We start from the raw sequence: 26,204 nt of genomic DNA, 5'->3' as shown, positions 1-26,204 counted from the left end.
TGGTGCTAGAATGCACGGTTACTGATTTCTTGCATGCCTTCTCTCCTAGGGTGGAGGTTCCTGTCTTGACTCTGGTGAATCCCTAGCACTGAGACATGTGCCTGGAGCAAGATGCTTCTCCACCAGGATTTGTCAAGTGGGAGACGGTGGGTTGTTCTGGTCAAACCTGTCTCTCTGAAGTCCCTACTGTAAAGTGACATGCGCACATCCCTCTCTTTGGAATCTGGAGAAGCCTTGCTGCAGCTACTTCTGCTATTGCTGCTGCTGGCAGTACCACTGCTCTTAATAGAAGCATGCTGGTGACTATGCTGCTCTCAGGGCTTTACACCAAACATACAGCTTCACCATCACAGCAAGCCACAGGGCTGAGGACCAGCGATGTGGGTATTTCCCAGACAAGGCACAGTGAGGTTAGGGGCAGTGTTGGGTTAGAGACCATCAGGCTGGTGCTTGGTGGGGACAGTAAGGGATATGTTCTCTGTCACTAGTGACACAGCCTCTTGATGTTCTCTGACCCAAAATGCCTTAGTCACTGGGGCCTCGGGGCCTAGTTTTTCCTGAACAAGTTTCTTTGGCCAAGAGTTTCCCTAGTCCTGACCATTTGCTAGCACCTGCTGGCCCTCACTAGAGGCCTTTCTGTGCCCTCTGTAATGACAGAATGGTCCTGAAGTTTCCCTGGCTCAGCTTGCTGACTCATCTGCTCAGCTGGATAGCACCTTCAGCTGCTGTTGCCATGGGAGAGGCAAGCTGCCCACTTCTGCCACAAAGGCCGTGCTGCCCTCTCTCTCTGGCCCTGACACTGAGGCAGGGAAGGGACTTGCCGTAGAGACTTTTGCTGGCTATAATACCATCCTAACAGGACCCGGGAGCATCTGTCCCCACGGAGTGGCAGGACCCTATGGGACGTGGCGATCTGATCAGAGAGAATGGCTTCTCTCAGGCCTCTTCTTAGGTTCAGTGCATGTTGTTTTCTGAGCAGGCGACTTCTGAGTCAGCCCTGAGGATCTGAGGAAACGGGCATCCATCTGCCTCAGCAGACACAGGGAGGGGCCGCTTACCCAGGTCGGCATCGGTGCTTTTCTTCATGTCCTTCTGCAGGCGCTTGGTTTGCTCTTCCAGCCTGAAAGGCAAGGAGCAGGTGGGCCCCTAGCCTCACAGCACTAGGGCCCCCCACTTCTCTGCCTCAGGTAAGCCTAGCAGGGAGAGAAGACGCTCTCTGTGCCACACCCCCCACAGATCGCCATGCCACCTGAGGCTCTGCATGAGGCCAATCACCCAGCGCCTATGCGCTAATGACCTTCCTATAGCCAGTCTCTGTTGGCGCTGTCTTCGGTCTCTAGTTGTAAATGGACAAAGGGCCCAGAGGCTCCCTGGCTGAGCCTGACTTGGCCAGGAGGAGGCAGGGCAGGTAGCCCTGGCATGAAGCACAAGCCCAGCAATCTCCCATCTCACCCTTCTGGAGTTTGACACTTACTGCTGCAGCTTCCCATACTCCCGTTCAAAGTCTCTCTCCACCTGTAGGGAAAGAGCGAGCTCAATCAATGGGGCAATGACAACACGGTGGAAAACATCACCCCGCTTACTGAAACTCGCTCCACGCCCTCCCCCAAGCCTGCAGCAACAGCGCTGTCCAGTCCCGACACGCTCTAGCCCATCATTAACAACAGTGTCCCTGTGTTCCCAAACTAATGAAGTGTTTGACTTAGGGAGAAGGCCTCTCCTCCCAGAGGGGCCAACCAGGCTAGCTGGCAAGTCTCAAAGGATTGAGCCTTGGCTCTGTCACCCCAGGGTGGGGTTCTGTTAGTGCCCTTTCCTCATCCCAACTCTGATGGCAGTCAAGGGAATCTGACATGACGAGACCCCACCTAGGGGTCAGCAGGGCACCAAGGAAGAGGTGAGCGAGTCAAGTTGCAGGGTTCATGTATTAGCTGTGAGGTCCCTTCTCAGCCACAGCTTTCTCATAGACCTGACCAATCTGCTGTTGGGCCTTGGCTACACTGAAAAGGATCTTGTAGCTGGCTGGTGGTGGCGCACACCTTTAATTCCAGCACTTGGGAGGCAGAGGCAGGTGGATCTCAGTGAGTTTGAGGCCAGCCTGGTCTACCAAGCGAGTTCCAGGGCAGCCAGGACTGTTACAAAGAGAAACCCTGTCTCAAACAAACACTCCTCCCCTAATTTATTATCACTATCATTATTGTGTTTATGATGCATATGTAAGGGCAGGCAGAGTGTATCCATGGAGGTCAGAGGACAACTTTTAAGAACTGGTTCTCTTTCCACTGTGGGTTCTGGTGGGAAGAGGCTTTCAAGCTTACACAGCAAGTGCGTTTACCTACAGAGCTATCACGCTGGCCTGCGCTTTAGGTGCGAACAGTGACTTAACTGTGGCTTTTGAAAGTGAACTCTGTAGATGACAATGCCATGTCCTAAGATCAAAGGCTGGACCAGCGGAGTCATTTCCCCAGCACGTGGTGCAGGACGGCAGTGGAGAGGAATGAACTCTGAAGTCAATAGCATCTGGTATCTGAGCAGAGTGGTTTCACTTGGTCATTGCTCTAGGCTCAGTGGCTCACTTGTTTGGGGGAAGGTAATACATGGGTGGGTGGGTGCCCAGCCCACACTGGTGATTGCAGAATGCAACATCCACGTTCTTCTCTTGCTTGCTGGGCATGAGAGGGTTAACAAAAGCCTAGAGATGCAGATAGGAATACAGAGAGCAGCAGCCAAAAGTACTTGGGGAATGGCACCAGGTGAGGCTAAGCATGGCACCTCATGCTACAGAGTACCACATAACTGGCACTTCATAGCCTTTACAGCCCAGAGGATGTGGCTGCTGAGCGTCTTATTTTTCTTCCTATTAGTGTTGACTTCCCAAAGTATAGAATGAAAACTAAGTATTTATTGGCAATAACCAAACTCTTCTGGAGACATACCCAGGCACTTGCTCTCCTGGGGTGGTGGGGCTGAGCTCCTGAGCGGCTGCCTTTGGCTTCCAGCCTTCTCTTTTGCAATGCTTGGGAGTGCTGATGTGTGTGGGATGTCAGAGAGCACCTGGTCTGCCTGGCTGGGGACTGCTTGGACTTGTACAGAGGGGCCTTCGAGCTCCCAGCCAGGTGGGATTGTTCAGGGGGAGCAGAAGCTCACAGTCTCTGGAAGACAGAAGCTGGCTGGGGTGGCCATACGCTCTTTCTGATTGATGTCACTCAAGGTCATCTCAGAGGAACTCGGAAGCACCACCTCTCCTGCTTCCAGGAGCCACGGTGCAGTTCATGGGTCCCTCATCTTTCTCCCCAGAAGACAACCACTTGGGGTAGGACCAGAATTCCAGGCCCTCAGATTATGGCTGATGGAATAAAGGGACACATCGGAGTTACATTCCAAGGTGCATGTCTTCTGAGGGAAAGAGCCAAGTGGAAAAGATCTGAATGTTTTTGAATGCTTGATGCCTTTGCCAAAAGGCAACTGGAGGCCAGTCAACAATGCAAGTGTAAACACATGTGCACGGACTGTCAGGGGATCGGGCAGGGCCGGGCTGCTGAAGGATAGCCTAGGGAGAATCAAGCCCCACATGATGCTCCCTACATTCTCCCGGGCCCAGGGTGCAAGGGCAATGCCTAGGCTAGCCTGCCCAGCAGGAGCTCGGCACTTGCTTAGTGATTGAACAAGCTGAGTTCCTTCCAAACTCAAATTCCTGGTAAAGGGGAAAAGGAGGCCGCAGGCGGGGCTGTGGCTCTGATGCCAGGGCTAAGGCGTGTCAGGTCAAAGTGAGGCAGGGAAAGCATCCTGAGAGCCATGCAAGGATGTTATGGGTGGACGGCACCTCCCCTTCAGTATGCTCCAGGGCTAAGGGGGATTAGAGGGGCTGAAGTCTGAAATCTTCCTCGTTGCAGGGGTTCAGAGTGGCTACTTGTCCTTGCCCTGGTTTTGCAATGCACCTACTCGCTAGGAACCTTGTCTCTCTTGTGTTTTCCTACGTGCACAAGATCTAAAAGAGCTCCCCTGTCCGTGTGTGTGTGTGTTTGTTGTATGTCTGTATATGGTGTGTAGGTATATATATGTGTGGTGGTATGTATGTGGTGTGTGTGTGTGGTTTCTTTCTTTCTTTTTTTTTTTTTTTGGTTTTTTGAGACAGGGTTTCTCTGTGGCTTTGGTGCCTGTCCCGGAACTAGCTCTTGTAGACCAGGCTGGCCTTGAACTCCCAGAGATCCGCCTGCCTCTGCCTCCCGAGTGCTGGGATTAAAGGCGTGCACCACCACCACCCTGTATGTGTGGTTTCTGTGGTGACTGTGTATGTATGTGTGCTGTGAGTGTATATGTATGTGTATGGTGTGTATGTGTGTGTGTATCTGTATGTGATATGTGTTTCTGTGTTTATGTTCTTTCTCTATGCTAAGAAACTCTGAGGCTCCAGAGGAGACTAACAGAAGTTGGATTAGGAGGTAGGAATTGTGGTCCTTGTCATAGTGTCAATGGTCAGTCGCTGCAGAGAACATGTCATTCCTGCCACAGTCTCAACAATCATGGAATGCACGCTGGTAACCTGAACACAGGCAAGCAGTGAGAGCCAAGACAATGTTTTCTTTGTGGCTGGCAGCTGGGTACCCCGAGCCAGTAACCTCCTGAAACTCCCTGAAGATAATATGAACATTTCTTCCCATGACAGGGCTGCTATGACTTCCAATAACCTGGGCGGTCACATCTGTTCCTACCCCAGAGTGCGTCACCAGCATCCAGGGACAGCTGCCAGAGATTTGGAGACATCTGCATAGCCCAGGCCTGTGCTCGGAGTGGAGAGGTGAGCAAGAACTGATCCAGAGAGGGCAGGGTCTCGCTACCTATACTTAAGCACCCTGGGAGCTGAGGGGAATAGGCTGGGTGGAGGAAAACGCCTTAGCTTTCATTGTTGGTGAAGGATCACAGGCCTAATCCACAACTTCACTGCACCTGGGAGTGGAACTGCTGGGTCCTTGATGGCTTTGGAGGAAGCCAGCTGTCAGCGAGGGCTCCTTACAGACCAGGCACTGCACTAAGTACCTTATATGCACTGGCTTATGTGAGACTCTTCCTATACTGGGGGTACCCTTACCTTACACAAGAGAAAGCTAAGGCTTGAAGAGAGTAAGGTGTGTGCCAAAACCCACAGATAACACAGAGGCAGAGCCAGGTAGTAATCCAGGGAATCAGTCTCTAACCTGGCTCCTTAACCTGGATACTTGCTCGATTTGGGGGAGGGGACACCACAGACTAAAGGACGACAAGTCCCTGGCAAGGACATAGACAGCATAGGGAAGGGACAAGGGAAGCTATCAGGGGGGTGTCTGTTCTTCCCTGGGAATCTTTGCTATTCCTTAAAGTAAGGGCTCTAGGATCCCCTATCATGATGGACTGAAATCCCTGGAACCACAAACCAAAATAAATAATTCCCATCTTTAGCCCCTCCCCCAGGAGCCAAGGCTTTCCACCAACAGACTCTGGCAGGGAGCTGGAAAGTGCTCTGTAGCCCATCCTGCTCTGGGGATCAAAGCCCCATCAAGGAAAGATGAAAGTCGTGGTGGAGGGAGGGATTTCTGTCTTCTTGTTTGCATGGGCGAACAAAGTAGGAAAAAAAGACCCTTTTCAAAACCACTTCTCCTCTGGATCTGCTGAGATTACTCTCTGGAGGCTCATAGCCACACCCTCCCCTGCCTGCAGCCCAGCATTTGCACACCCAGACTTTCTGGGTCTTAGCTGAGAGGCTCCACAGATGGTCAGTCACGGAGGCGACACCGAGTCTGCTACAAGCAGCCTTTTTTATGAGGCAGAGGGCGACTCTTTTAAGTTGAGCCCTGCTCCTTTCTGTGACCCATCTCTGGACTTCCTGAAGATAGAGGCACTGGTCAGATGAGTTGGACTTCCTGCCAAACCAAAGTGGGATCGTTCCTCTAGCTCTAGTGGTGGAGCCGAGGAGAGAAGGCGGGAGGCCAAGAGGATGGCAGGAGCTCAGAGGATGGGCACAGGGGCCTCTACTGGGAAGGGAGTCCTGGACCTTGAGTTGTCATGACACAGTATGGCTTCACTCATGTTAAAAACCAAGGTCTTGGGTGCTGGAGAGATGGCTCAAGGGTTAAGAGCATAGCACTTCCAGAGGATCCAGGTTCAATTCCCAGCACCCGCATGGCAGCTCACAACTCCAGGGGAACCTGACACCCTTACACAAACACCCATAAAATAAATAAATCTTAAAAAGCAAAACAAAACCAAAACCCCTCAAGGCCTCTCTTGTGTGTGAGGGGCTGAAGAAGCTACTCTGGTCGGATGGGGCTGCACAGTGGGAGCAGCACAAAGCATAGATGGAGGAGGGACCAGAGCCACAGCCCCGAATGTTAACTGCAGCTTTCCAGGAGGGGACTTTTCAGATCTAATGGTGTCTCTACCACTCAACCGAAAAACCAGACAGTGTGGCCAGGTGAGGTCCATGGGCTTCTAGTGCTAACATTCCAGGATCTCCTCTCCCGTGTTAGACATAAAACAGGGATAAACATCATGGGCTCAGAGGTGGGTAGGCGTTACTATTGCACAGAGTGACTGGATCATGGCAGCTATACCACTCTGTGCAAACAAAAAGATGTGGACTACCTGGAGAAGCTGCCGTGTCTTTTAATGTAGTCGAGGTGGCCAGAAAGAAAGGCCTTAGGCACTATCATGGTCTGTATACTTGGAGAGCAGTGTATGCTCCAGGGCTCTCCTGGGACTAGGACTGCTCAGATGTAGAACAACCAACAGGACCAAGACAGAGAAAAACCCAGAGGTTGAGGTGATGTGAGGCACAACCGAGACTCAGGGCACAAGAACTGCATTACTCACGGTTTTGGGAATGATCTGTTTCTTGGGCTGCCCGATCTTAAATGGAATCCTGTAAGAGGGAGAGACAGAGGGTGTTGTGAGACACAGGTAAGGCGGGGCAGCAGGAGCAGATACACAGAGGGGATTAATGCTTGCTCCCCCAGTCCTCATGGGGCATGTGAGCCAATAGCATCCACTTTGGTTCTAGGATAGACCATGCTCCATGCTCTTGGTCACTCCTGCCTGCTGAGATGGTCATTCCTCTTAGTGGTCTGTCACTTAAACACACTGGAAAAGTGGGGGAAAGAAGACACTTTGCGGCTCTGCAAACCTTGCCCTGAGGAACCGCTAAGAGAGAAACGCAGCTCCCTATAGCGGCTATCATTCTTGAAAACATGCCCTTAAGAAAAGCCCACAGACATCCCTCATCTTCTGGAAGAGGCCCTCAGCTTCCCACAGGTGCTATAGTGTATCTGGTAGGGTTTCTGGGGCTGCTAAGGAGAGAGGACAAATTAAATAACATTTCTATTAAAAAAAAGAGACAGGATGAAATGTGGCGGGCTTGGTGAAGCATCTGCCCAAGCCTGCTTGGGACTTGCTAAGAAGCGTGTTTACCACGTTTCCAGGTTAATTTGGAAGAAGCTGGGGCTAACACAAGGGAGATCATGGGGCTGGGGCTCAGAAGGGGGGCCGCAGCCCAGCTTCCAGCTACTCCAGCAGGCTGCTCTAAGCCACTAGCCACTGCCCTGGTGCCCTTTCTTGCTCTCAAGAGTGAGTGGATTGACAGAGGCAACGGAGAGATTTCTTCCAGGTCCTGACAACATGGACCCTGTTAGTCCACATTGGCGGCCAGGTGAGAAAATCAACACGGTTCGTGCCAGTGGTGACAGAGAGGGGAATGCGTTTCCCCTACCTGTCCTGACCCTAGGTCGGAAGTGTACCTAGGGGCCTGCTCTGGGAAGAAGCCCCAAAGACAGCCTCTCAATACTCTCCTCTCGGCTTCTGGGCTGACGATGCCAAGGCTGTTCTAACCAACCCTTAGGCTCCATTCCCATCCTTCCTTTAGTCATTCTACCGCGCCCGCCTCCACCTGGCCCAAGTTGACCAACACTGCTGCTAACCCCAACGGTATAATTAACCACCGATAATAACCCCCAGACAGCGATCTGGCTGAGGGGATGGGCTGGCCTGAGTCACGGTGGTTTAAATTTAATTTCTGGAGGACATCCTGTTTATTGTTAACCCAGCCCCATAATTTGGGAGAGTTAACCCTTTGGGGTCTGGCGGAAAGCAAAGTGTCTTGGGCTGTGTCATCATCAGATGGGAAAAGGTTTGCTGTGGGACTGACGAGAGGTGGGGTTGGGGGGAGAAACTGTCGTTTCAGTTTCTCAGACCTAAAGAGGAAAAGGGGGAGCTGGGTTTTCTGTCCCAGCCCCCACCACTTTCCCTAAGACTGAGAAGTGGAGTTGAGGGCTGATGAACATGTACTCTCGAGGACCACTTTGGAGGCTGCACACACTTGGGTTCTGTGGGAAAAAAGCTGCAATGGGACAAGGATAACAGGAAGGAGACCCAGTCTCTGCCCCTCTGGTTCTGCCACTGAGCCAATCAGTCTCTCTGAAACCCAGCTTCCTCTACGAGGAAACCGGCCTGACTAGCTGGCCCTCTTGCTTACCTACAAGGGACCTACACCCCAAGAATGTGGGGAGTGGGCTGAGGATCCTGAAGAGCCCTCAGAATGGCCCCAGAATCTGGAACGACAGACCACAGCCCAAGGGAGCTAGAGTTGGTGGCTGTCGCCTGCAGGGTCATGGCCTCTGCAGCCCTCACCTTAGCATCCCAGGCCTTGTAGAGCAGCGTGACATCAGAAAAGAGGTTTCCCCACTTTAACCCTCTCATGCTGCAGGAAGGAAACAGATTTTAAAAAGATTCGGTGTTGGGCCCAGAGTCACTGTGTTGCTTCCCTGGGCCCCTGCTTCTCGCTGCCATTCACGGTTCAGTGTTTTGCTCCTGAACTGTTCTAGGTCTGAGTCTATGGGATCAGCTGGGGCTGATGGCCAAGAGCCTACAAATGCAGGAGAGCCTGTATGAAGCCGAGTGTGTTAGCACAAGGGGGGACGATGGATCCGCAGACAGAGTCAGGTCTCCACTGCAGTTACTGATGGTCAGGCAGCATTTCATCAGACTCCCTGCACTACTGTTCAGCCCGCTAGCTCCAAAGACACGTCCACCTGTTACAACATCTTTTAAGTAAAATATACATTTTATTCTAGATTTCCAGAAAAACTGTGAAGTAACATAATTACTCTGCCCCTGCCCTGTCTGCCGTATGAACATCTTATATTGGTATGGTACATTGGTCATGATTAATGGACCTGGAATGACATTAAAATCTGTGCTTTAGTCAGTTACTTTAGTTTCTGCTCAACACCCTTTCCAGAACTCGGATCCCACGCAGGCTACCACACTGCGTTTCCTCCTTAGCGGCCTCCTGGTGTGACGATGTCTAGACTTCCCTTGGCTTTGATGACCCCCCCCTCTTAAGGGGCATCGGTAGGGCATTTTATAGCTAAAATGCTCCCCACCCCTTGGATTTGGGGGGCTGGAGAGATGGCTCAGTGGATTGAGAATACTGGTTGCTCTTTCAGAGGACCCGAGTTCAGTTCCCATCACCCACATGGGGTGGCTTACAGCCACTGACAACTCTAGCTCTAGGGGACCAGATGCCTTCCTCCGGCCCTGGCAGGCACCCCCACACATGTGGCACACATCCATACATTCACATAACATAAATAAAAATAAATGTTTAAAAAAGGAGAGAGTCATTCTTGTTACATCTCCCCACAGACACACTGCAGACAAGAGACAGCCCTGCTGCCCCCGACTGAGCCACAGGCTGAGGAAGTCAGGGCTTCAAAGGCTCTCCCTCTGTGGTTCCCCCTCCCCCTACTTCTTTCCACCAGGGAGCCACTGTTTATTTTACTATCTATTCATATCGGCCTGGACTCACGGCTATTTTATACTCGGGGTCATAATCCAATACTGCCTTATTTTGCTACTAAGAACTGCTCTGGTCTGACCACTGACAGACAGCTTTGCAGTTGGTTCCTGTGACCCTCTGACATATTCCCATCAGTGTGTGAGCACATGTCTGAGTTATGTGGTGCTTCCTCCAGGACACCCTGGCTCAGCTTTCCTGCTCTAGGTCCAGTTTGGGGGAGAAACTTCCATTCCATTGTGCCTGATAATGTGACCTTTTCTTTTCTATGGAGTCCACACAGGGCTGTTTCTCAGTTTCTCTGATTATTTCCTGTCCCAAACTGGGAAATTATGTTGTCAGGACCACTTGGATCATATGGGGAAACGGGCACACAGCAACACTACCCAAGCAGAGCCACCCCGCCGCCCAGCTTACCACAAGGAGCGCTTAAGTCTACAGCTGTGCTTAGAAAGCTCTCATTGAAAATTCAAGGAAAGGGTGAGATAGAAGGGAAGAAGATGCCCTGCCTTAAAGATGACCAGTGTTTCAGTGGTGTTAACTATATATGTTTTTACAAGAGCTGGAAGGAAAACAGCTGAGGCAAATCGCAAGTGCTGGCAGCCTCAGTTCTGGGTGTGAGAATGTGGCTACTGTTTTCTTCTTTTCACTTGCTGTAATTCTTCAAATAAGCCAAAGGGAGGGGGGCAGGGAAAGCAACCAAACAAAAAAACCCTAAAACTCTTCAGTTTTTTTTCTTAACTACAAAAATAGCATCTGATTAGTGTAGGAAACTTGGAAGACATGGGAAGTACAAATGATAGAGAAACCTGAATGCACACACACCACAAAGACAAAAATAAGCAGTGGAGGTGAATTACAACACGGGCATGCATCTGCACACATATATAGACCTATATATACACACACACGCATATATGCCATGTAGTACTTCCTTTAGCTGTATATATGTACATATGCTTAAGTCAACATGGTTTTTAATCTAATCCTTAAAAGTCTTTAAAATAGTAGACAAAGTAATGGGTTTCATTACCGCATCTTCACGCATTTGCAACAGAACACTTTGGCCTCATTTGCCCGTCTCCCACTAGGTGAGGTCCTCTCTCATCTAGTCTTTGCTTCAGCTTTTGTGGATCCCAGCACTCCATCTACGCTTCCCACTTCCCTTAAGATCTTTTCCTTTCGTGATCCCTTCTCTAATTTTGTGATACATGCACACACACACCCTTTCAAATCTAGCTTCTGCATGAGGAAAAACACACATGGGATTTGCCTTTTGGAGACTGGCTTGTTTTGTTTAACATAATGACTTCCAGTTGCAATCAATCTCTCTCTCTCTCTCTCTCTCTCTCTCTCTCTCTCTCTCTCTCTCTCTTTTTGGCTTACAAATGTCATGCTTTCATTTTTCTTTATGGTTGCAAAAAATTCCTTTGTGCATGTCCCCCATCTTCATTATCCACTTATTTGTTGCCAGAATCATAGGCTGGACGCATCCCCTGGTTTCGTGACCAGCACGGCTATTAACACGGAGCAGGTGTCACTTTGGCACACTGCTCCAGGAGGGCGACAGCTGGCTCGCACGGCAGTTCTATATTCCTCCTTTGAGGGATCTCAGTACTGATTTCCACAGCGGAGGGACCAGTTTACACTCCCATCAGCAGCGGATAAGGCTCCCCTCCCCCATGCTTTCACCAGCACTTATTACTATTATTCATTCTCTTGGAAGATGCCAATATAGTTCCACCATCAGTTTTTATTTTTTGAAATGTTACACATTTATTGATTGTGTATGTGTGCACATGTGTGTGCTAGGGTACATGTGTGGAGGTCGGAGGACAACTGTGTGTGTCCCAGGGATTGATCTCAGGTTGTCAGGTGTAGGAGGAAAGGGCCTCTGCCTGCTGAGCCACGTCAGTGGCGCACACTGCTTCTCTACTTTCCCAGTGTGACCCTCTTGCCTCACCCACTGGGGCTGGATTACAGGCAAGTGGCACATACCTGGCCATAATTTCTTTTTGAACTTCAAAGGCATTACTTTTTTATCTTCCAACATCCCAGTGTGAAGTCTCCATGAAGGCTGAAGCCACCCTGGTTTCTACCCCCTTTTAAGTGGTCCATTTCTCATTTTCATTTCCAAAGGATGGCAGGTTTGCCTTGGTTCCATCACAGCACCTCCTGGGTGCGTTCTCGTCCACTGTGCTGCTTCTCACTGCAGTTTCAGTCTGGCACTAACACACACTTGATGGCGTGGACTCCCTCCGCGTTGTTTACTTCCGCCCCTGCAGTCTTGCACTGATCCATCGATCCATCCTTCTTGTCTCTGATTTCTCTGCTTACACCATTTTTTAAATTCTCTCTCTCTTTCTCTCTTGGTTTTGGTTTGAGACAGGGTTTCTCTGTGTAACAGCCCTGGCTGCCCTGGAACTCGCTTTGTAGACCAAGCTAGCCTTGAACTCACAGAGATTTCTCTTCCTCTGTCCCGAGTGCTGGGAATAAAGGCGTGGTATGGCTTAATTTTATCTTCTAATACTTGTGGAAAGTTGTTTGCGTTTCTGCTATCAGGTTTTCCTAAAATTCCATGACTTTAACCCCAATGAGACAATTTTAATTTAGTGCACTTTGAAAAGGAAATTCAGTAGTTAATAACAACAACTTTAGAAGCTCTCACCACCACCTCAGCGCACTGCAGGCTGAGGCCGAGGCCCGGTTTCTGTTTCTGTACCATTTACTTGACTAGTGCATCTTCAGAGCTTGACCTTTTGCGATGTCCTTTGTGCTGTTGATTCCCAGCTGGCTCCTCTCTGGGCAACGTCAATGACAGCTTAAAGTCCCTCCTCCCTTTCCCGTCTCTTTGGAGGTCTTTCTAGTCTTTATGTATTGGCTTAAAATGTCTTCCTTGGATGTCTCACATATATGACTTGGGAACAAAAGAAAACTCTGAGGCACACAGCACGTTGGTTGATCCAGTAGAACCTTCCTAACGCTGAGACCCGTTAACACAGTTCCTCTTCATACGGTGGTGACACCAACCAACCATAAACTATTTCATTGCTACTTCATAGCTGTAATTCTATTGCTGTTATGAATCGTAATGTAAGTATCTGGTATGTAGGATATGAATTGTAATTAAATATCTGATAGCAAGAATAACCTTACAGCTTGATATGTCTCTGTATTTTCATTCCTACAGTCCTGGCTGCATGGTCTTTGTCTTTTCACAGGAGAGTCAGCATCATTTTCCCAAAGGACAAAGAGAATTCGCTTTTTTCTCAGTTAGAGTTGATTGAAATTTGCTTTCTACTACTCCCAATGTAGGAAGAAATCATGTTTCCCTGCTAACTGGTGATGCATAAATATAAATTTTAAGACTGATGGAAAATTTAGGAAAACCTCATGTTTCTTTTATAAATAGACTAAGTGTTCAGGGCACAGTTCAAGATTTCTTGTACAATGATTAATCTCAATGCTCTCTGAGTTAGTGACAGCAACCATTTGTCACTGATGTCCTTGCAGGTGACATATCATGAGTTTTGTTATCTTTGTTGTGTCTTTCACATTAAATACACTAGAAATCCCTGTCTTATCAATGTATTCATGTGAATTGCTCCTGTTCATTAAGCAGATTCTCAAACAATTACCATTAATATTTAAAATTGATTTTGTCTCCTTACTGATGACTATTTTTGTGTATAAACTGAAAATACTTTGTTTTATTGTTTGATTTCCATTGATGTAACTGCTCACCTATCACTTGTGTTTGATTCATTTTTAAATCCAATTCCCCCCCCAATTTTTGTAATGCTGGGAATTAAACCCAAGCTTGTCAGGCAAGCATTCTATCAGTGAGCTATAATCCTCAGTTTCTCCTTTAATTTAAAAATAAATTTAAAGGTGATTTCAAAGGTACTTTTTGTATACTTCTAAGTCAGAGCCAGTCATTTCTCATTTGTTTTATTAAAAATGTCTCAAACACTTTATAAATGGTGGGTAAAACACTATAATCTCAACTCATCTCCCAGCCCCACCCTAAGGAAGGCACAGGCTGTGTCAAAGCTGAGTGACATCAGTGGAATAATAGTAATAAACAAAGCGACAAGTCAGAAGCGTGAACAACAATAACAGTTAATTATGGTAGAAATGCTTTCAGTTTAGAAAACCAGGACCATGTGACCACAAGGCTAGGGCTCCTTCTAAAGGGGCTGGACACTGTTCATGCAAGTGAGGGTTCCTGAAGCGAGGTTTTGTTAGTTTTCCAGAGTAAATTCACCTATACATCCCCTAGTGTGGAGCTCTCTGTCAGAGGTGGATCCTTCATCCTTCTGCTAGGACAGAGTAAAGCTCAAGGAAGGAGGGAGATGGCTGGGCTCTCCACTTCATCCAGTCCTGGCATGGAGTCCCTGAGTCCGGCCTCACTCCACTCTTAGAGGGACTTGTACATGGTGCAATGCATCTTATTCCTCTGCAAACACTGTCTTTTTAGCTCAGCTGTTTGTTGGGAAGACAGATCTTTGTGTTGTCTTGTGAAAATACCAACTGGACACAAATGCAAAGGTCTATTCTGCACCCTCCATTTCACTCCATTAGTCTATCTGCCTGTACCACCCCATCTGACTTACTGCAGCTTTGGAGTAAGCTTTACGGCTGGGAAATGAGAGCCTTCCAACTTTGCTCTTCTTAAGGTTATTTTGATTATTCTGTGTCTCCTTTCTTTCCAGATGAATTTTAGTGGTTTATTTTTCACTCTTAAATCTTGTATCCATTTAGAATTTATTTTAAGTGTGTGACTAGACAGTTGCTTTAACAGGAATTAAAATGTATCTTTCTCACAAAGCTGGGCGTGCTGGCACACAGTTTAATCTATAATCCCAGAGATAAAGACAGGCGATCCCTGGGGCTTGCTGGCTAACTAGCTCAAACTACCTGGAGTTCTAGGCCAGTGAGATCCTACCTCAAAAGACAAGGCACACAGCACCTGGAGGCTTGCCCTGATACACACTCGCAAACATGTACGATATAGTCTTTTTTTTTTTGGCATGTGTTGGTATAATTTTTATTTCAGATAGTTCCCACACCAGCCTGGAACTCATTCTATAGCACAAGCTGACATTAAATTCACAGCAGTCCTCCTGCTTCAGCCTCCTAAGTGCTGGGATTATAGGAATGCACCTCCATGCATGACTTAGAAAGTATCTTTGAAAAAATCATGTATTGGTGTTAAATATTTCTGCTGTTCCATAGCACAGGCTAATAACATGGGCTTAACTATTTAGGGTTGCAAAAAACTCTTAACATCAAGTAAAATGAATTCCTTATCATTGCATGTCTTTCTCAGGTAATATTTAGAGCTATTTTTGTTTTATTAGTCAAGATGAATCATCTGCTATGTCCTCTCTCCATACTAAAACCCTATAAATATATTTAATATCATTAGAGATGTATCACACTCATAGGACTTTAAGTGTGTGAAGAACCCGCATCCATAGACACATAAGTTTACACTTAGGGCAGCAATATTCCCATCTGCTCATTCGAGTCTTTTTACTGTGCCCTTAGTCTTACAGCTCAATTCTTTGTTTCTTTTCCTTTCCTCCCTTTTTCTCTCCCTCCTCCACCCCTCTCTTTCTTTCTTAAACAGGGCTTCTACATTTATTTTGCTGGCTATTTAAAGAGCCCAAGGTAATATTTAAATGTGAAACATTTAGCTCTTTATGTCTTAGGTATGTTTCATGGAGGTTAATCCCGCTCCCCCATCCCCATGAGATGTTTTTTTTTTTCCCCACTCTGTCTTGCTGGGTAATTTACCCTACAACCACTCACCATACCTACAGTTATCCTATATAGCCTAAGAAATTCAACTGTGGAAGGGAAACTCACTAGGTTTTCCAAATATGTACAGGAAAATAATGATCAAATGTTCCTTTTCCTTACCAATACTTATACCTGCTTCTTGTCTAGTTACTGTGTTGGCTAGAAGTGGTCTTTTGTTGTTGCCGTAAGAATAAGATGGATTTGCACTTGATCTTCCACTATGCGACATGAAGGGAGCCACTGATTTCAGACACAAAGCCCGCAGAGGAAGGAAACAGCTGTCTGCTGCTAGATTACTAGAAGACACAGAGATTGCATTTTTGGCAGACCAATGTCTTGGCAGCATGCATCTGGGTGAGCAGTTTACTCTCCTATGACGTATCACTGGGATGAAATGAGCAAATATGTTTCCTAATATTGAACCACCCTGTCATTCTGAAGTGTTCGCCTGATAAAGAGCACAGGCTAGTCAACCACTACGCCTCTGTATTTTGCTTTCTGATTATGATACACAGCTCATCAAGGACACGGACTGAATGCTTTCCTTCTCTGCGATCCTGGCAGGTATGGTCTTAGGCATAGCGCAACATTCTCAGCCTTTGGCTGAACATTAAATGTATCATTACTAAAGGGCTACCTTTTGTGAAAAGTGCGATGCTAGGTTCTGGGAACAAATAAGGAAAACCCATGCCATGACCTCATAGAGCGTTTATTTCATGAATGAGTAAAAGGAATTCAACTGTCCCAAGCTTGGGTCCTGCAAAATACTACACTGTGACTTAGGGGTCCTAAAAACATAAACCACCACCTCCCCCACCACATGCACTCGTAGACAGGGTATATAAAGAACAGAAAAGGTAACGGCTTCCAATCTTATGTGTGATCAAAACTAAACAGACAAGGAATGCCACTAGCTAGCTACAGATCAGAGCTGGCCTTTGACCTCTGAAGCAAAGCCCGGAGAAGTTATCAAAGCTTGAGTCAAGAATATAACTAACTTTTATTTATGTGTATGAGTCTTATGCCTGCATGCAGGCATGTATACCACATGCCTGCAGAAGCCAGAAGAGGCTGTCAGATACCTGGAAGTAGAGTTACAGATTGTGGTTAGGCACTATTTAAGTGCTGGGAATTGAACTTGGGTCTCTGCAAGAGCAGCAACTGCTCTTAACCACTGAGCCACCTCGCTAGTCCCCAAGGCAAGGCATTCTAAAGAGCTTTTGAGGATACTACAAAGGGAGAGGAGTCTCCTGGGTTATTGGATATAACCCCATTGTGCCCAGAAATGGCTAGAAACCGGGGGCAGATGGGATACTCCCTGGCACTGGTATGGGGCATACTCCTAGTGGACAGTGGAAGATGACAGGGAGGGAACAAGAGAAAGAAACTGCAGTCCAGCTATATTTCACCAGACTCTCTGCCTCCCCAAGCTGTGGCAGAGTCAGGCTAGGCGGAACAGCTGCTCTAGGGGGTGGCAGCATGCATGAGTGACAGCTAGGAGGGGCTGGGTCACAGGCCGCTGGTCCTCCAGGACAAGGAGGCCAAGGGGGCAAGCAGTAGCCCAGAGAGAAAGTAAGGCCTGCTCCCCAGAGAATCTCTGTGTTCTGGGAGAAATCAAGAAGTCTGTGGTTCTCTCTGGAATGGGAGTCACTCCTCAGCTCTGCTGGCCACTCTATAAACACAGGCTCCAGGGGCCAGGGGAAGGGATATTTTGGTCTCACTAACAAAATGGAGAAAACAGTCCTCAACCTCTAACACGCCTCACCTCAGAAAGAAAGAAAACAAAAACAAAACAAAACCCATGTTTACAGAGGGAAAGGACTCACAATAAAGAAAAGTCAACAGGATGTTCTCCAAAGCTACAAATATACTTCTTTCAAACAGTAAATATGTCTATTAGCAGCATGATGCCAGTTGGCTAATTCTGTCTCGGTGGAACCTTCCAAACAGGGTCCTGCTCTTGTGTAACATCTATTTACAAACGGTTCTTCTGCTTTCTCCATTTGCTAGGTTTCTCAATCTTTTGTTTCCTCACCCGCCTCTGCTGCAGGGGCAGAGACAACAGGCCGGCCCAGATGGTGGCTGCGTGGGGATCCCCGGGTCACCCCAGCACATCACTCAATTCCTGCCTTCTTGGGAGCATCCCCTGTGCTCAGCATATGCAGCGGCAGGTAGTTCAAACCTCTGTGAGCTCTCTTGGCTTCGGCTGGCTTTCCAAGATTTGCTGCTAGTAAATGGGAAGCTAGGCCTGGGGGTGGGAAGAACCCCCAGAACGATTCAGGCTCCCCCGTTCTGTACCTTTTGATATGTCCAGCTGGGCAAGAGACACACAGACACCCGGAGCTGGGGTGGGGGTGAGAAGAAAGGAAAGCTGAGCAAGAGTAGGCGGTGGTTGATAGTGGCTGGAAACCCTGGCTCCCCAGGGAGTGGTCTGGGCCTGAGTCACTGTCTCAGTAAGAGAGGAAGGTGGGCGTGAGGCAGCAGCTTCTCTGGGGCCCTGGCCCTGCCCCCATCCTTCATAGACTGTCTTTGGAGTCCTGCCTGCTCTGGTTTGAGGCCCACAAGGCCACCACCAACTTAACATTCAGCAAAGTAGAGGACCAGGGCCTGGGTCAGGGCCAGGCAGAGCTTACCACATCATGTGGCCCTGTTGGAACAGGTGTTCAATGGATCTCTCTTTTCTAGTTGCTATGCTGAAGGCCAGAGAAAGGTCAGCCTGAGAAAGAGCAGGACAGACTCCCTCAGAGGGTAGCAACCTGGGCTAAAATTCTCCACCTCAGTGCCCATGACCACAGCCTCCTGCCCTTGACGTGCTTGGCATGAATTAGCTACATCCCAGATGAGAGAAGGTGGAACAGGACCCCCGACCTGTTATTTGTTTGAAGAGGGCGTGTGCACAGTTAAAAATAGAGTCCATGACTTTGTGGCTTGGCTGACTTGTAAGTGGGACCAGGACAATCAAGCGGCTCAGCTGTGATCCCTCCTTCCCGCTGCTCCCCACTCTGCCCTCTGAAGCGGAGACAGAATGCATTACATGGTGTCAGGTCATGTGAACGAAGGTGCCACCTAGTTAAAGCGAGCATTTATTAAGCACCTGCTATGGCCAGATTCTAGAGACTTCTGAAAAAGTGACTCCCATGAAGCGCTCAACTCCTGGGCCTCACAGGGGCAGCACAGGAGGAGGGCTGGTGTCAGGATGCTGGGGTTCAAGTCCTGGCTGTGCCGGTCAGCTGTGACATTCACACAAGTTATCTCAACTTCCTCGGTTTCCTGACCTACAAAACAGGGCAAGTATCTACTTATCCTACAAGGCCGCTGAGGGAGCCGAGTGAGTTCAGTGCTTGAAACGGCTCCTGACAGGAGTCACTGGTGTGGAGAGATCTGCTGTGACGCTGGTGGCAAGCCACTGTGATGAAGACCAAACTGAGGCCTAGAGGGAGGGCTGCACAAAGCGACAGAAATAAAAATACCCGAGGCAGGGGTCAGAAAACTCGAAATTGTGTGTTGTTCTTGAGGCAAGCAGCGATCCTACAGTACACTGTACCACAAGCGGGGCTAAGCTATCCCTCGGCTTATAACCCGGCAGGGGGATTTCTCCCTAAACAGCGCGAGGATTTGTGCTAGTGGTTCAGAGGCTGTCATGTGCTTAAAGGCCAAGAAAATAGAAGACAGAAGATTCAAGGTGTCTGGTAACAATTATCTAAGAAACTTCTAGTGTTTGACAGACAGGCCATCATCTTTTCTCATTCTCGGCAAGACATGAGGGTAGGAAATGCCAGGTGCCCAACTGTACAGAAGCCGCTGGAGCCCCCAATGAGCCTGCCTTACTGCTTTCCTTTTTGATACTCCAGAATAATCACCATTCTGAGTCCAGGATTTCTTATCTTCTTCCCCACATTTTCACTACATGTGTCCAGAAGCAAAGCCTAGTCTCATTTTCTTGGTCTAAACCTTATGTAAGCAGCAAATGTCACTGAGACGCCAGCTTTTACACTCTCGGAAGCAGTATACTCCGGGACTCAGCCATGCTCATATACAGACCTAGGCCTCACTCTCCAGCTCTAGCCCAGGCTGGCCTCAAACTCACGATGCTCTTGCCTCAGCATTCCAAGTGCTGGGATTATGTGTGTGTGCCACTATGCCTGGCTACTTGGCTCACGGAACATGCCACTTCACTATGTCCAAATATTACAGTTGCTGGACCTCTACAGTGACAAAGCTGGCTTCGGGTAGGTGTTTCATCTGGGGTCCAGGCTGTGCCAGAGTCCAGTTTACCCCTCCAGCCCCCAACACCCCCGTGAGTTCCCACTACTCCTCACCCTCAGACACTTTTTGCCCCTCCGGTGGCTCCCTTTCCTGGAAGGCGACAAGCGATGGGTAGATATTCTTTACAGCCGCCCCTCTGCAGTTCTCCTCTCTTCCCCTCCCTTCCTCTCTCTCCCTCCTTCCTCTGTCTCTGTCTTTCTTCTGGTACTGGGGATTGAACCTAAAGCCTTTGGCATGCTAAGCAATAGCTCTACCACTGACTTACATCCTCACAGCCCCCCCCCCACTTTAAAATGTTTATTTTTAGTCAAGGTCTTATAACCAAGCAAAACCGGCCACATAAACACCTGTATTTAGGTTGCTGAAGTTACAGTGCTGGTTTGTAATCTGATTATTTGTGACCATGTGCTTGCACTGTTGTCTTTCAAACTGGAGTCCGTGTAAAATACCTACCCACTTTCTTTTTGGGCACTGGGTTTCTAATCCAGGGCACATAGATCAGTTTAAACTGTGACACATTGTTACACGCATGCACGCGTGCACACACACACACTCACACACTATATCTCTATCTATCTATCTATATATATTGATTGATTTATAAAAAGTAGTCACAGAATCAATGAAGATAAATCATTCTTTAAAATATGAAAGAGAAAATAACAGAAGATGCTGAAATATATACCATGTGAAACTTTTATTGCATATGAATGTGCACGTATGTATGTGCAGTGTGTGTGTGCGTGTGAGAGAGAGACAGAGAGAAAAAGAGAAAGAGAGAGAGGGAGAGAGAGAGAGGTGTCAAAGATATTTCTAGGCCGCAGGACATGCTCAGGTGCTTAAGATGCCTTGCAAGTGTGAGGACTGAGCTCAAATCCCAGCAGACATGTAAAATGCCAAGTAAGGTGGCCAGTGCTTGGAATCCAGTGCAATGGAGAGAGGTGGAGGTGGAACCCTGGGGCTTGCTGGAAAAAAAAAAACCAAGGTGGGGGCACCTGAGGAACAACATACAAGAGTGCTCTCTGGTTAGCACACACACACACACACACACACACACACACGCACGCACGCACGCACGCGCGCGCGCGCACGCGCACACGCACACACACATACACAGACACACACACACACACACACACACGGGGGTTGTATTTCTAACTGTAAATTGTGATAAAACCATTGGGAAGATATCACACAAGAAGGAAGGCTTTCATGACTTCACTCTTGTTCCTTTCTGAGCTACCCTGCAGGCCAAAGCCACAATAATGTAAATCACAGCTTTTGCTAGCCTACCTCCCTGCTTAAAAGCCTTCAATTTTCCAAAGGCCAGGCTCAATTTCAGTTCCTCAGCAGGGCAATGACAGGAGTACAAAAAGTGACTCCAAATTAGAGTGCCAATTCCCACCAGGGACACCTCTGTTCAACCACTCCTTAGTGTGTCGGCTTTCCTACTGACCATCCCTACCAAACACTCGCATGCGCTCTCGCCAATCACCTTTCCCACACTCTTCACCTGGATCTCTCCCTCAGGTCCCCATGGAAACAGTAGGCACTTTCTAGGTCAAAGTTCAATTAAAATCTGCTTGGAGGGCTGGAGAGTTGGCTCAGTATTAAAGAGCACTGGCTGTTCTTCCAGAGGACCCGGGTTCAATTCCCAGCACCCACATGGCAGCTCACGACTGTAACTCCTGTTCCAGGGGATCCAACACCCTCGCATAGACACAGACGCAGGCAAAAACACCAATGTTCATAAAATACAAATAAACTAATTAAATCTGCTTGGAATGCTTCTTGACATCATCCTGACATGTGCTCTCTAGTACTTTCCAGGCACTTATTAAAGGAAGGTGTTGACTCGGACAGCCTCCAATGTCCCTCAGCATCCAGCACCTCTGGATACCGTCAGCGTTTACCAGCATTTAGTCAGCACAGATCGGCTGAGTACCACCTGTGTGCATCACACTATACAGCTCCATAAACCCATCAGAACCTAAAAGGGCCTCAAGAGGAGAAGGCCTTTACTGACACCTAACCTCCCAGACACTCTGGCTGTGGAATATCACTTGTTCACCTTCCAAACGCACTGTGGGCTGGGTCTGAGGAACAGCAACATCTAAGGGAAGGTGAATGAGAATCAGCAGCCTGATGCCCTATCTGCAAACAGTATTCACGCTTACCGGCAGACACCAACAGCAGAGGAGCTTCTGGGATTATCTACTTCCTCGTGTTACAGAGGGAGAATCAAGTCCTGGAAAGGCTGACCCGCCACCCTGTGAGCAGCGAAACCTGGACTTGAACACAGCACTCGACTTCCTAGTGCAACGTACCTCTACACTTTCAATTTCCTTCTTTCTCAAATGACTAGCCACCTTCAGCAACGCTCCCCTCTCATCACGGAAACCTCAGATTATCGAGGTATGTGGCTCCAGAGAAAGCTACGATTCCTGGAGCCAGCTTCATTAAAGTCACTATTCTTGTTTGTTTTGGATACAGGGTCTCACTGTGTAGCCCTGACTGGCCTGGAACTCACACTGTAGACCAGATGGCCTTGAACTCACAATGATCCACTTGCCTCTCCTTCCCTAGTGCTTGAATTAAAGGCATGTGCCAACCACGCCTGGCAACCACTCTTAACTGTACTTAATTTTCGCTATCCATCATATTGAACACACTTAGCAGAAACTGGTGGAGTAGGGGTGAGGAAGAAATAGGGGGCGTTTGATTTGGGGCCAACAAGTGAATTAATGCTCTGAAGGGCAAATATCCAATGCTTTCTTTCTACTAGGACAGATCACTGGAAATAAGCCTTGCTGGAAGGCTAATAGGTGGGTGGGTGGCAGTGCAGGTACTCACTAAATAAACAGGGGGCCAGCAGGCTGCCTGCACAGAGGAAGCAGAAAACAAAAGCCTCTTACTCTTCATGCAAAGTCCACAGTGTGCAAAGGGCATCAATATTAGACATTTCTCACCGTGACATTTTGAAAGTACAGCCTAGTCCAGAACAATGGATACCCTTTGGGCACCACGGGCCATGATAGCCTTAGGCCTTATTTAACGATGCTTGGCACAGTCAATGTACTTGGTGAACTTGACCTTGGGCATCAGCCTCCCATGAAGGCTCTACGTCACTCTGGTCTCTTCCCCTAGTGAAAATTCCGATCTCAGATGAATGGAGAGATTCATTCTGGGAGCAGGAAAACCACGCTAGGAGTGAATCAGAAGGACCCAACCCTCGTTCCTTTGCCAGCCATTGAGCTAGGAACTGAGTGCGATTGTGTGCCCAGGCGCTGGTGTTGGTCCCCTCTCTGGGAGACAGGGTCAGGGTCCACGCAAGAGATGACGTAGAAGCCCTCTACACAGGAAGAGACAAGAATCTCAGCGTCCAGGGACAAAGCCACCCTTTTGGTTATGATCCTCAATCCGAGGAGGTACTAAGATGCGCCTGCACTGTAAATTAGCTAGTGAAAAGCTCAGTTCCTGCTAGTTATTGCCAGTTTCAATTCTCTCCAACCTGATGGGCTTCAGGAAATGGGATGCTAGCTTTTCAGAAACAGAAACATTCTGAAAGACAAATGAGAGCAGCTTGTGTCAGCTCATCCAGAAAATCCATACCACTAGTGGTCTCTGCTTACTCTCTTCCCAATCAGCGAAGAGAAAAAAAATTACATTTTTTAAAAAAGTATAAATGCCAGACTAAACAAATAAACAAACAAAAAGCACATGTACTTTCTGCTTTCTACATCAGAAAAAAAAAATTAAGCGAGAGAGATTCAAAGATTCAAGGTGCACAAAACGAGATCACTTCTACCGTCACAAGGCTGGGGGACTCAGACTGAGGCTTCAAACAATTAATTCCTTTAGGAAAGGGGCTTGCAGAAGTGCCCCCTACCCTGTCAGTAGCCAAGTGATACAAGATGGGAAAGTTAGCTTTTTTGGGGGTTCCAGGCCTCTGTTGGGCTTCTTGGAACAAGAGGTTGAGGGAAAATGAACAGCTCCTGCAGGGGCTTATTAGAGAGTCGCAGGGGCTGTCCCGTCATGGCTTCTTCACCCGCTTGACATTTGAGTCGCAGGGGCTGTCCCGTCATGGCTTCTTCACCCGCTTGACATTTGTCCACAAATTAATCTCAGTCTGAGAAGCAGGTGGAGGAAGGGGCAGAAATGGCTTACACTGTACATTAGAGAGCTCTCCTTGACATTGAGTGACAAGAGCTGCTTGTGGCCGAAGCTTGGTCTCCACTGGTGGTCAAGCGTGAAAGCCTTCCCAGAGGGTGACAGGCTAATTTCATTCATTGATAGCTGGTTACCATGCACTTATTTTGCATAACAGGCTGGGCTCTGAGCAGGTAAGGCCCCCTACATTAATGGTCCTTGGGCTCCGATTCATCTCGTACTTCTCTGGGAGCCAATTTATTCATACACATTCATTATAAGCAGTTGGAGTTTGTGAGACGGGGGATTGTGGACACACAGGCTCTTGGGTCTAATGGTAAAGTCTTTGACAAGGACAGCCTTTAAAGAAGGTAGAAAATACATAGCTTTTTTTCCCCTGTGACTATAAAAATAATCCAGAGTAATAAATAAATAAGACTTTTGGAAAAAATGAGGACCTTCCACCATAAGCTAGCCACGAACATTAGAAAGTCTCCACCGTGAGCTCATCACTTGCAGCAGTGATGCTCTAGTTCCGGGGCTCCTTGGTTTTATGATCCCCATAGTGTTTAAGCGAATTATGTTTATTTTAGAGAGCGGGCAGTAGGTCACACCTCTGGAAAGATTCGAATCGTCCAGACACACTTTAAAAGGGTGTGTGTGGTGTGATTTTGGTCCCTTCCATGTGAGAATCGATTTTTAAATTCCTAAAAATAATTTTGTCTTTTAAGGACCGTTAGGGTGGTATTATTTCATCTGTCTGAAAGCAGATGGATTTTTGATCAGAGAACTGTGCTTAGACTCCCTCAGTGAGGGACTCAGCTGGGGGGCGGGGAGGAGGAAGAGGCGGTGGGGAGATGCCCCCGGGAGCGAAGGAAGACACTAACTCCACCTCAATGGATATTTGAGAGAAGAGGGAAGAGCTCCTTACACCAAGGAGCTGGAAGGAGACGAGTTGGGAGAGAAAGCAGGCAACAGGATCAGACGCGGGGGTCCCAGGCCAGGGGATCCACCAGCCTGCCTTCCCGGGAGTCCGGCCGAGAGATGGAGCCTCCGGGAGGGCAACCGAGGAGGTTCCCGGAACCGCTAAGGAGCCGGGCTGTTGGGTCGCTCCTGGCTCCAGCCGACGCCGCTCGGCCTCACTCACCAGCTCATGGTCCCAAACCCACGCCTGCTGCCGGGGTCCTCTGCAGAAACTCGGTTCTCGAGGATCACTTCCGGATTCGATCAGTCTCCAGGAAGTGATGTGGGACCCGCCTCCTCTGCCCGGAAGAGGCGGGAAGGGGGCGGGCCTACGCGTTAACACTTCGCTTGCTGTTTGAGGCGGAGTTTCTTTTGCAGACTACGGTTCTGAGTCGGGTTGTGGGGCTGTCTACGTAGAGCCCTTCCCGAGCTAGTCACGGCAGTTTCTCTGTCTGATGCTTGGTTTCTGACCCCGAGACACAAGCAACAACTGTCGTGGGGAAGCAGCTAGAGGAGACGCAGTAGACAAGAAGCTTGCGTTTGCTCTAAACTCTTTGGTATCTATAAAATAGTGCATGTCTCACACGCATCACCTGTAACAACAAGCAGGTTCCCCTCCCCCTCTCAAGATGATTCAGGTCTCAAATGGTAGCAGAGTAGGTGCTTTTCAGGGTACAATAGTCTGAAGCTATTCGATGAGAGAGGACGCAGAGAGCACCGGTGTGATGACATGTACCTATAATCACAACACCCTGGAGGTTGAGGTAGAAAGGGGTCATGAGTTTGAGGCTAGTCTAGGCTACGCAGCAAATGCAAGGCCCATCTGGGCTTCATAATCAATACTTGTCTCAAGATAAAATAATACTCCAAAACCCATAAAACAAAACAACAAAAGAGGAGGGGGTATGGAGAACTCCGCAACAATATTAGGAAAGATCCCAAGTTCTAGTCATTCATTTAACAATAATGTGCCAGGTATGAGGCTAACCTGAGGGATACAGCCTTGCAAAAGGAGTATTGACCTTGTCCCTTTGCCCTTTCAGAGCTATGGTCTTTCGGAAAGAGGTAACAAGAAAGGAGGAAGGGGGAGGAGGAGAGGGGAGAAGAAAGAGGACGAGGAGGTGGAGAAAGAGGATGAGGAGGAGAAGGAGGAGGAGGAGGAGGAGGAGGAGGAGGAGGAGAAGGAGAAGGAGAAGAA

The 26,204-nt window shown here is 48.3% G+C and overlaps 1 protein-coding gene across 2 annotated transcripts in view; it reads right to left on the bottom strand.

The window, feature by feature from the left end:
• The window catches only part of Bin3 (bridging integrator 3), a 36,899-nt gene extending 11,609 nt beyond the window's left edge, over positions 1–25,290 (bottom strand). Inside the window, exons 1-4 of one of the 2 annotated variants that reach the window (XM_075949212.1) lie at positions 25,191–25,290; positions 6,844–6,892; positions 1,475–1,515; positions 1,059–1,120 (exon numbers count right to left, since the gene is read on the bottom strand). In XM_075949212.1, coding sequence (XP_075805327.1) covers positions 1,059–1,120; positions 1,475–1,515; positions 6,844–6,892; positions 25,191–25,198 — 160 coding nt within the window. In that variant the 5' untranslated portion in view covers positions 25,199–25,290. Of the gene's footprint in view, positions 1–1,058; positions 1,121–1,474; positions 1,516–6,843; positions 6,893–24,974; positions 25,074–25,190 lie in introns of those variants that run through there. The other variant, XM_075949214.1, reaches the window with a different exon arrangement.
• Positions 25,291–26,204: the final 914 nt, after the last annotated feature.

The sequence above is a fragment of the Microtus pennsylvanicus genome, chromosome 15, assembly GCF_037038515.1.
Source record: "Microtus pennsylvanicus isolate mMicPen1 chromosome 15, mMicPen1.hap1, whole genome shotgun sequence".
In the NCBI taxonomy this organism is placed as follows: domain Eukaryota; kingdom Metazoa; phylum Chordata; class Mammalia; order Rodentia; family Cricetidae; genus Microtus; species Microtus pennsylvanicus.
This window is presented reverse-complemented; position numbering and strand designations above follow the sequence as displayed.